Genomic DNA, 12,407 nt, shown 5'->3' with positions numbered 1-12,407 from the left:
TGTGTGTGTGTGTGTGTGTGTGTGTGTATGTGTCCTTTCTCAGTCTGTCAAACTTTGTGTAGAGAGAAAAACTCTTCTCCACAGGGGAAGTTCCCTGGGCTGGTGTGGACATGAGAGCTGTATTCTAATTTCCCCTCTCTTTTCCATGGAGGAAAGGAAAAGGCAGGACCGCCGTCACAAGAGCTTCTTTCACAAATCAATCGGGACATTCTCTGGGAAAACAACTCCGAATGTGTCAGACAGACCTTTTATCCATCTTAATAGAAGCGTAGGAGAGTCAGGGACACGTTGCCACCAGAAAAAGCACGGGACATTAGTGGCTCTGTGAAGTCTTTTTCTGCAACCGAGACAAAGATCTGTACCACTGGAAGAAGACCTAAACGAATCTTCTTCTCAATGGACCAAGCAGAATGTCATTGTCCTTTTGCATCTCCTCTCCGAACTGGTGGAACAAGAGATGGTTCTTATGAGGACATCTTAGACTTAGACGACTGCTTCAGTCTCAGGAGAAAGGACAGGTTCTGGGGTGTAGACAGTTCTGGTGGACCTCCAACATCATCTAAATGTATGGCTGAACACACTCACCCATGTGTTTTGAATGAAAGGGAGCTCAACACGTTCAGCTCTGTATATCAGCTGCATTTGAGCCAACACTCTTGTGTGTGGGATGGAATTGCTCGGGTTAATGAGGAGATCTTTCTAACCATGTTGGACATGTTTGAGAAGCATGAAAGTGAGTAGATGAGTGTTGGACGATTTAACACACCTGAAGTCTTTATTATCCATTTTTAGGGGCTTTTTGTCACTTTTTATTGATAAAGACAGTAACGAGAGGAGAAATGGACCTGCGACTTTTATATCAGCATGTGTACTAACTGTTAAGACACATCTATTTTTTCTTGGAAGTCTGCCATTGTTGGCTTGAAAGAGAAAACTGACTGTAGAAGAGGATGTTTTCGCATAGTGCCCCTTTTGGCAATTATAATCATGTGCGTTAACTGCTTGGCTACAGCAAACCTGTTAAAATGTTTTTTTAGTTTAGATAATGACCCTGCTTAGCAGAAATCTGCCATGACAGCAGTTGACTTGAAAACTGAATATAGACGTTTACGCTAATGCACGCTAGCGCCCCTTGCATTGAAAATCCAATTCATAGCCTACTTGCGTTGCATTATAAACTTTCATCCCATCAGATATCTTTGCAAATAAAGCCAAACTAAATGCTGTTTTAAAATAAAATGTTCTATATTTGATGTAGTTTGAGAAGAAGCTAGTTTTTTTCACCCAAAAGGCTGGTAGAGAACAAAGATTAGCATTAGCCTCAGCGAGTAGGTCTGAAAGAGGTTGTTTGTGGTTTTTACAGCCTCTAGGAATGTACTTTTCCACGGCACTCATTCTTTTACACGTTTTACATCATGTGTGAGTGTTTGTGTGTGTGTGTGAGTCTGCTCTGTACCTTCTGAGCCCCTTATGGACCTCTTATGATCAGTAAACAGCCGTTAATCCAAGCAGCCAAATCCCCTCTCACCTACGGCATACACTGCCTGTTTATTTTTAAGCAGCGGTTGGCTAACGTTTCGTACGTTAACATTGGTGCAAGAAAACAAAAAGCTCTTTAACGGAACGCTCGGAGATTTAACTTCACGAGCAAAAGGGGCAGGGTTAGTGCTGTGATGCTAATACAGAGTTCGAAGTTGCTTCATTTACACCATTCCATGATTCTCCAGGTTTTAGCTGCATTTCTGAAGCATTTTAGGTGTGTGTGTTCAGACATGCTTTAGAGTTATGGTAGCAGCTGTTTGCAGACTGTGGTGATGGTGATGAGTCTGGTTTCCTCAGGTGAGGACTCCGAAACCAAGAGGCTACGTACTGCGAAAAACATTGCTGATCTGAGGCAAAACCTTGAGGAAACCATGTCCAGTTTGAGGGGGACGACACATATCAGTCACAGGTAAAACCAGTGTGACGTGCATTTTATTTTTTCTCATATTTTGTGTATGTTTCAGCCTGATAGAAGTGACTAAAGTTAGTTTTATTCATCTAAAATATTACTTATCTTAAAGGAATGTTCTTGGACTTGTTCCTCATTTTCCACACTTACAATTGAAGCGAACGGGGCCAAGCCGTAAACGTTAAAATTTACTGAAGTTTTAACAGGAGATTTATTCTAAGTGATTTTATAGAATTATAAGCGTCAAATGTTTGCTTTAAATCATTAATTTAAAAATAGGCCCCATTCACTTCAATTGTCTAAAAGTGTCGAAATTATTTTGATCAACCCAAAGATGATCCGGCGAACTGGCGATCAACCCAAAGGGCTCCCGTTAGTGGTAGTTGCTTCTTACTGCACTTTCTCTAGTGTCAGTTCATGTTCAGACTCTAAATGACTTCTATTCATTAGGGTTGAAGTACAACATGACATTAATAATGACTGGGCACAGACATCACAGCACAGTTCAGAAAGCACCCCATTGTTCCCGGGTGTGTGAACCCTTTTATCTCTGGGGGTTTGTGAACGGTTAAACTCTAAATGGCTTTGAGGAAGACATTTTGATTGGCATTAGGAGCTCATTTGGGGGGTGCCGGGTTTTTGTCTTTGAGGTGATCAGTTTGATACGCGTCTCGGCCTTCCAGGGTACAAAAGCTGGCCGTGAAATCGTCTGGAGGCCACATACTGCCTGCTAATACTAGATAAAAAGCTTGTTTTAATATCCCAATGAAACCCTGTCCCAATGAAAAGGATGCATAATTTTGCCAGAAATTCAACGATGTTTTTTGCTTGCTGCTTGCACTCTTTCTTTCAAAAAGGTATATTTACCCAAAATAAACTTTCATAATTTACTCACCTTCATGTCATTCCAAACCCATATTATTTACTTTTCTTTTGTAAAACAAAAAAGGATTTTTATTTTTTTTTTGGAAGATATTTTGCAGAATGTCTATGCTGAAATATATTGTCAGATGTGGCTTGCATTGTTGTTAGTTAACTAAAACTACATGAATTAGTTGAAATCAAGCTGGAAAAAAAAATGTAAGTAAAGAATATTAAAAAAAATATATTGTCAACTTACTAACCAAAATCAATATAAATTAAAGCTAAATGATATAAAAAACAACAAAAGTGACAAAAGCACATAACAGAATTACTAAAATTAAAATGAAAACTGAAAACAGAAATAAAAGCCTATTTAAAATATTAGTTAATACTATAATGGCATAAATAATACTAAAATAACACTTTTTTCATTTATGAAAAACAGTGGTGATGTAATACTTTATCCAATAATAAATGGTTTGACTCTATTTTGTTTGAACATACAAAAACCTGAATTTGTCAGGTGCCTGAAAACCCTTTTTATCATGTAAACCTCTTATTTGACACTTAAAGGAGAACTCCGGTCAATTTTAACATTGATCTCATTTTATTGTACATTTGGAGTGCTGTCAATACAGAGAACAATGACAAAAATCGGTGTTGCCTACACCGAGTTATTCTATTTTTAAAATTTGCACCCTGTTGACTTCAATAGGGCAAGTACTAAACCTGCTTTTAGGCTCTTAACATCCTTTATGTGTCATTACAAGTGCACAGAAAATGTGAGTGATTCCTTCTGAGTGAACACGAGTGGATCTGACTGCAGTAGATGTGAAAGATATGTATAAAAATGATGTTATTTAAGCCAGCGCAAATACCTGTTTACATCCTGTTTTTCGGTTGAAGTCCAAAGTAGTCGATTGCCGAGTTCACGCGCGTGATCATAGGTAACTAAACCTATGCGCGTGAACTCGGCAATCGACTACTTTGGACTTCAACCGAAAAACAGGATGTAAACAGGTATTTGCGCTGGCTTAAATAACATCATTTTTATACATATCTTTTACATCTACTGCAGTCAGATCCACTCGTGTTCACTCTGAAGGAATCACTCACATTTTCTGTGCACTTGTAATGACACATCAAGGATGTTAAGAGGCTAAAAGCAGGTTTAGTACTTGCCCCATTGAAGTCAACAGGGTGCAAATTTTAAAAATAGAATAACTCGGTGTAGGCAACACCGATTTTTGTCGTTGTTCTCTGTATTGACAGCACTCCAAATGTACAAAAAAATTAGCTCAATGTTAAAATTGACCGGAGTTCTCCTTTAAGATTTTTTAGGTTAAGAATAGGTGTTATAGGTCTAACAAGTGTGCAAACAAAATCAATAAATAATATAAATATGCGTAGTAATTTGATTATTCGCTGATCATTGGTGTGTGTTTTGAACATCTTAAATTAATTTGTCACATGGTGTTGTCAGTGGTTACAACCCTTTTTTCAATATTGAAATCAAATAAAATAATGAACAAAGTCAAGATGTTAACAAACCTATGGTCAATGGTTATGTCATTAACTTCTCATGTTTTTTACCTGCCAGCACTCTTGAGACGACCTTTGACAGCACAGTAACCACAGAGGTCAATGAGAGGGCCTTGCTTACCCTCAGTTCCCGCCCTGCTTCTGCACTGCCCTGGCGGCTGGGCTCATCCAGCCCTCGTCTACAAGCTGGTGATGCCCCCTCTTCAGGAAACACGTTCGTACACCACGGCAGTGGCTGTGAGCGGCACACACACAGACATCAGACCTGCACACACAACGGAGTCGTCTGCGGCCTTGAGCTCTCAGAGAAGGTGGAGGAGCTGGAGGGCGTCGCCATGGAAACGCCAGGGTACATGAGTGATGGAGACATCCTGGGCAAGAGCATGAAGGTGGATGGTGTTTCCAGTGGGTGAGTGTGGTTTGATGGTGTGTTTGCAAAAGTTTTCAAATGTTTCATCTGCTAACTATTGATAGATGATACACCAGCGTTAAAGGTAGGGTAGGCAATTATTTAATAAAAATGTATATACTAAATTAATATAAAAAATTAATACTAAAACATGTACAAATATCTTCTGTGGAAGTCTCAGGACCAAAAAAAAATGTTCGTCCAATCATTGCATTCGGTCCGATACGATGTCCTACCTGCCTGTCAATGTTTACATATATGTGTATATACACATAAACAAAATTAAGATATTTTACAGGTAACATACAGGTAAGAATGCATCTCTTTGCATCTGCCTCTGGGTGGCGCTCTTTAGTTAGTCTTTTTTGACTAGTTTATTTTGAGTGAGTTACTTTCAAACAAGAATATTGTAATCAATAAATTTTCAATCAATCAATCAATCAACTTTTTTGAATATGCAAAATTTTGATGCCGGCTACAAAAATTTGCAATTCATCCTTTAAACAAGTTAAAATGTCCGTTTAACGCTATATATCAAAAGATGCAGTGTTAGATGCAAATGCGCAGTGGCTCGACGCGCCCTGCACTGAATTCTTACTGTGTCCCATGAGCGGTTAGCCACAGCTTTTTAGCATGTAATCATGTAACGCCGATCCAGCTTTCTTTATTCACTTCACTCTTTCATTGTGCCGTTCCCTAGGAGCTCTGCCAGGTTTTGCCTGCATGCTCAAAGTCCCCGGTGCACTGGTGTGGTTTGTGGCAACATGCAAATTACAGTATGTTTAGATGGCGTTGTTTCTTGGCTCTTGGCTTTGGTTTGGATCATGCAATCACATCCCAAGCCCGCCTGCTTCTTTATGCAGCTTTAAGTAGCTACTGACATAAATGTGCATTACTGTACGATAACATTTTAGAAGCCTCAATAGCTCTCTCATGTTAGCAGTTATTTTGTTCATATGTCTGTTATCAGCTGTTAATTTCGCAGTCCGTCAGTAGGACATGAAAACGCAACATGTAGCCTGTGGTAAGAGAACGGGAGTCAAGGGTCATGGGAAATATTCATGGTTGAATCCTGAGAGAGGGCGAATATATGAATATTTGGGGCACAAAGAGAAAGAGAGTACTTGAATTTACCTCACAGAGATGCATTTAGCTGACTTTTCATGGAAAAATGTGCAACCTTTTGACCCCATGGAAGAGATATGAGGTTGGATCCAAATTTGGAAATGCGACTAAATGCACAAACACACGCAGCAGATTCAGAAATGTCGTGCATAATCTTTCCCTAGTCCTGTTCAAACAGGAATCAGACAGACACCTTTTATTGGATTCTCATATTCCTTCTGCTCAGTGCTGAATTCCAGTAGAGTGATTCTGTCACCACAAGAAAATCTTTGTGAGACATTTGATCATAGTTGGAAAGCTTTTAAGCCCAATTACTGAGACCATATATGGATGGATTTTGAAACGCAGTCAACATTGGGTACTTACAGCAAATTCTGTTTCTAAAACCTGATGCTTTGGTTTGGATTATTGTCTTTTTACTAGCTTATCTTAGTACCATCTTAGTTACAGTACATGTTCGAATAATCGGATAAGGATAACATAAAAGGCATTTAAACAATGTTTTGTGGGAGATTATGTAGGGAGAGTCTTGATTATATCCACTGAGATTTGACTGAATTGTGGATGCTGTGATTTTATATATTTTTATTAGGGCTGTGTATTGGCAAGAATCTGGCGATACGATATGTATCACGATACATGGGTCACGATTCAATATATTGCAATATATTTCGATACTGTGCATAAGGCGATATATTGGGATTTTTTTAAAGTAAAATATATTAAAAATATTTTAAAAAAGACATGATGTGCATAAAAGTCAAAGAAGTTTACTTTAGGTAAACAATTCAGTACACAGAAAATCAAACTGCCAGTTTGGGATTGTGGTTCACAGGTTCTTAGTGAGCAAATTTTTATATGCTCAAGTAGGCCCTAATAAAAGAAAATAGGTACATAGCCCCTGTCACAATACAAAACAACAACGTGAACTGGACGAAAATGAATTAAAGTGGATGAAAGTGAACAAAATGAATGTGTCATATTGAAATCAAGTTTTATGTGATAAAAGATTTTAAAAGAACTGGACGCGCGAATGAGGCGAACCGCGCCGCGCTAAACGCCTCGTGCCGCAGGAACTCCAGACGCGCGTAAACGCGTCTTTGCATTGACTTAACATTGAAATCACTCGCGCCAGATGCTCTATTCGCGTTTGGTGCACGATGCACGCGATTACATTTAGAAATAGACAAGCTTTGTTTCCAAATGCACCAAGCAAAGATATCATTTCAATTGTATAAACTTTTATAAAACCAGCCAATATAATCACAATAAACACATCCAAAATGAAATATTTAACATAGCCTATATATAACAACTGCACAACGTCTAATTTGTAAACAAAATGATTTACGCACTAAATCCAGTATAGCCTAAACTCCGGCACAATTTGCATATGTTTAAACTCTCAAGACAGACGTCACATCCCGAACCTCACAGCAATTGGCTGCCGACTGCGTTTTTCGCTTGATATTTGTATAAAGGAACTTTTTGACGCTCTCGGTCGCTCTCAACGCTTTCTCCGGTCCGCTGTCAATCCTAAAATGTCCAGTGGACACGCACCGTTATAGGCGAGCCTGGCGAGGACACTAGTGGTGCGTCTCAGCATAGCTATCTAGTGGTAGGGATTTAAACAACATAAACGTGAACCACTGTCTTACGGTCTTACCATGAATATTTTTGGACGTAAAAAAAAAAAAAATCGATATTGCGTTTTTGAAAATCGATACAGTATTGCAAAATAAAATATCGCGATACTCAAGTGTATCGATTTTTTCTTACACCCCTAATTTTTATTAAAATTTTATTTTAACATTTACAGAATATTTTGTTAGAATGTGTAGGACAAGTACTGATTGTATCCATTGAGGTGTTTTTATTCTATTCTATTTTTAATAACTTTTAACTGAGTAAAACTGAATATTTTTTAGAAAAACATAAAGGACTGATTTTATCCATTGGGATTTGATTGAAATGTAGATTTCCTTTCCTTGCCTATTCAGCCTTGGTTATGTCAGCAGACACTATAGAGAGAAAGTTATTACATTTTGATGAAAGATAATAGAAACAAATATTTTTGTTCTTTACAACGGGGGTTTTCAACCATAGCACCAGGCTATTATTTGATTATACATTGTCTATCTATCTATCTATCTGTCAGTCTGTCGAGACTGCTGTTGAATGACTTGTAGCGGGTCACCAGGTCAGGGCAAATGAATAACTCCATGGGACAGAGTGTTTAACTAGTTTAAATAATCTTAACAAGCCTCTGTTGCTCAGTAACCGAAGTTAAACAGAAGCCGTTGATCCCAAATGTGCCCAGTATTGCACCTGTCAATGAGGAACATAATAGGAAATATTGTCCAGTTATAACATTTAAACAGACACTATTCACAATCATAGATAACCTCTTCAAAAAGTATAATTCAAGTACAGTTCAGGGATGGTATCATGGTATGTGATGTATACCATAGTAATGTTTATTTACCAAATTCATGCTGCCGCAGGCTACAGAGTAGACATACTAAAATAAAATTACTTTTAATCAGTTTAATCAACGTTAAATGGTCACAAAAATCTACTAAACTGGTTTTGTCACCGTTTTGCTGTTTAATACAAACAAGCCAATTTAATATTTGTGCTGTACTAGTTGCTAAATCTTTGCTAGATGCTTTGAAAATTATGATTGATCAACCACAGGATTGTGAAATTCATATTTCTTTCTGATCTGAATCACACCTGATGATTCATGTCTTATTTAATTACCTGTCTGAACTGAAAAACATAAATCATTAGTGTGGCGTAGGCTGTTTGGAAATGTCCCACCTGTCCAGCAGGTTAGTCAGCCGCCCAGATGATGAAACCGTCACCTGACTCAGAGTGTGATTGCTTCACAGCAGGAAATGAGAGATCAAGCTAAAGGATGTGTGTCTTTTAAGATGCTGTGACGTCTCCATCTGCAAACCTAACAACCAAAACTAACTCACTCCCATTGTAATAAGCAATCTGATAGTACCGTAAAAATTCTTATTTTTATATTATAAATCTGCTTAGTTATCTATTATGTGTAAACATTTATTAGATTATATGATAACACCTTTACAATAAGGTTCCGTTTTTTAACATTAGTTGCTTGTAATAGTTAACAAGAACTAACAATGAAAAATGCCAATGCATTTTGTGAGCTTATGTTAAATTCAACCTTTAATACATTATTAATATTATTTAATGGATCTGTGCTAACATGAACTAAAAATAAGTATGTATTGCTCATTGTGAAATTAATGTTAGCATTAATGTTATTGTAATGTGAATTACTAATTATCAGGATAAAACATATACTTGTTCTGTTAAATCTAATAACAAATATTGTGAAATAGGTTATATACCACCACATAATTACCAGGTAAAATCTATATTATTTTTTACCAGGAGAATTTATTTACTTTCAATAAAATAATGAATATTGAAGAATAACATTAATGATGGATAATATTTAATTATATAAATATATAAATATATATATTGTCTTTTTAAAAAAAAAAAACACCAACAAGGTGTTATTCAGTATTGTGTTGTAGTAGTTCTGTCATGCATGAGATGTACCTGTTTTACTGAGAAAATCATATTAACCTGAAACATTAAGCTTATCGGATCAGCCTGTTATCAGCGCTGCTCTCCCCCTGCTGTAGTTTTAAGTGTTTGGTTCATATTGCTTGTCGCCAGAGGGCAAATGACTGTCCTTTGAGAACCTGTAGAACATCCACTTAAATGGATCAACAGAGTAAACACTCATCCACCTTGTGCCTCAGGTTAAAACACACTGTCCCACACAGCTCACCTGTCCACTTCTGCCTGCAGTCAGACCCACAGTCTGTCTTATTCTCTCTCTCTCTCTCTCTCTCTCTCTCTCTCTCTCTCTCTCTCTCTCTCTCTCTCTCTCTCTCTCTCTCTCTCTCTCTCTCTCTCTCTCTCTCTCTCTCTCTCTCTCTCTCTACTCAATGAAGTGTGTCCAGTGTCCTTAGGGATACTAGTGCCCAGAAGAACACAGATAAGTGCTTACAGTAAGAACATAAACACATAAGCACACACCTTAACAGTCAACAGACATGGTCATGTGAAACCAACGACTTTCTTGATTGTCGCAGTCCTAGTTTGTGACTTTTAGTGAGGTGAGTGAATATTTTGAGTTGCATGTTGGTTATGGTTTTGTTTGAGTTAAACTGAAATAGGCATATATTTTATGGCTGCTTTGGGCTAATATGAACTGTTTTTGAATTGAGATTCATTTTAACTAGCTAAAGAAAATTGTAAAGTTTATATTGAGAGTTATACTATGTGAGGTTTCATCTGGAACTTATTAAAAATAAATGTTTGGGCATAATTGGTTTGTTGTTGTTTTTTTGAAAAATACGTTTGTATGTGTTTGTAAAATGTTATATATTATATTTATATTTTACGCATATAAACCCTTTATATTTCAAAATATCAATATATAGCATAAAAAATATCAATTATAATAACAAAATATCTTGGTTTTGAGGAATTCATATGGTTTGTCATAAAATAACTAAAAATGGTATCTTCCATAGCAATTGCTAGACCATATTTATTGAGACCCCAATCATCTCAGCCATGGTTATTATTAACTAAAACCAAAACCGTTTAAAAATAAAATAAAAAATAAAACATTAACTGAAATGAAATAAATATATTTCAGCAAGTTATTTTAAGTTGAAGTGCCTAAAACTAAATAAACAAAAAAACTAAAACTTAAAAAAAGAATAAAAATGAAACGAATTAAACCTATTATCAAAAACCATACTAGTATACCAATACTAAACAACACTGACCCCTCTGAAAATCCATATAAAATAAGTATATAAAAATACATAGTAAATGTGTCCTTTCGGTACAATCCCTGACAAGATCTTCTAACATTATAGCACGTCTCTACCTATGCGTTTCCACTACATGTAGTAAAACAGGTTTTTCCTGTGGCTGATTTCTCTTGACATTGACAACCGTTTGTATTCATGCTGTTTGTAGAGAGAATTGAATTCATTTGTTATGAAAGGGAACGTCCAGACACAACATGCTGTCAAAGGAGCTGGATAAGTATAGATCAAAGATCATCAGACGGCGGGCAACATCATGTAAAATATCTTTTTGTTAATGCGTCTCGCTACATATTTAACTCCAGTGTTTCACAAGTAAGCCTCTCCATGATCCATTAACAGATAAGACGCCGCAGTAGACCTGTAATTGCGTCTTGTTTATATCTTGTGTGTTAAACTACATTTGTGTGTGTGTCTGCAGCTACATGACTGACGGAGGTCTCAACCTATACTCCCGGAGGGTTAACCGGGTCTCGGATGGCATGAACTCCGTGAGAGGGACCGTTCACCACTTTAATCCCAAGAGTCAAGAAGATACTGATAGGTAGGACTTAACCTTTCACCTCTGCATTGCATGCACTAACTCACCCTGTAGACTCTCATTTTTCATGTATTCTGTTTCTTATGATCAGTATTCCTGAGTGGAGATCGCCACAGGATGTATGGTAGTCAAACCGGAGCATTTCAGATGGGCAACAGAGTTGCTTTTGTTTCCTCACAATGGAAGAGAGTAGTCATTGTCTTTGTGAGCGCCAAAGGCAACAGCTAATGCATCAGTTTAGACATACATCCACTTCTTTTTGCGTGTGTGTGTGTGTGTGTGTGTGTGTGTGTGTGTGTGTGTGTGCTCTCGCATTCGGTGTGCTTTTGTGCCGTCCTGCAAGCCCTGCGGCTGTTTAACATCCCACATCCCTCACCATTTGCGCTGTGTCTCCTCAAGCGCAACAACACTGTCTGTGAACATGGAAAACCGTCTGTGTTTTTACTAAACACATTCTGAACTGACAGTGGATGGCATATTTATTATTAAATGCGTCTGGTGACTCATTAGTTCAGAATAGTTCAGATGTTTGATTTGTCTGCTTTAAAAGGGAACATGAAAAATGTAGAGATAGAAAACAAATACATAAGAGAGGATTTGGAAGAAATGAAAGTGAAAAGCAGTGGGTGGGTAGGTAAGTAAGAATGATTGATGGGAGGATTGGATCTGAAAGAAGCCTCAGAAAAGACTGAATTTTCCTTATTTCTTCTCAAAGAGTTTTTATTAGTGATCATCATAAGCTGCTCATTGATCATTCATGCATCTCGTGTTGTCCAAACATGCATATATTCTGTGGAACACAAAAAGTTTCTTTTCTTGCTGTTTTGGACCCCATAGAGTTCAACAGTCAGTAAAAATCCCATGGGAAAGTGATTTTTAATAAGTTAAAAACCTTTAGAGACAGACCTAATGTGAGCTACAATGTTGATAAACAATGGCTTAAAAAGTTGGCAGGCACTGTTGCACTTTATTGACTTTCAAATATTTTTTTTGTGTGTTTTTTTCGTAAAAGAAAGTTTGCATAGACATGAGGGTGAGTAAATGTTGACAGAATTGTCATGTTGGGTGAACTCTGATTGG

At 37.2% G+C, this 12,407-nt stretch overlaps 1 protein-coding gene across 1 annotated transcript in view; it reads left to right on the top strand.

Moving 5' to 3' along the window:
* nav2b (neuron navigator 2b) overlaps positions 1–12,407 on the top strand; it is a 68,245-nt gene that overhangs the window by 15,794 nt on the left and 40,044 nt on the right. Inside the window, exons 10-12 of the mRNA XM_081356414.1 lie at positions 1,840–1,951; positions 4,416–4,766; positions 11,208–11,330. Of these exons, the coding sequence (XP_081212540.1) occupies positions 1,840–1,951; positions 4,416–4,766; positions 11,208–11,330 (586 nt within the window). The remainder of the gene's footprint in view (positions 1–1,839; positions 1,952–4,415; positions 4,767–11,207; positions 11,331–12,407) is intronic.

This window comes from Scardinius erythrophthalmus (genome assembly GCF_964197995.2).
Source record: "Scardinius erythrophthalmus genome assembly, chromosome: 24".
Lineage (NCBI taxonomy): Eukaryota > Metazoa > Chordata > Actinopteri > Cypriniformes > Leuciscidae > Scardinius > Scardinius erythrophthalmus.
Note: the sequence above shows the minus strand (reverse complement) of the source record. Positions and strands in the feature narration are given on the sequence as shown.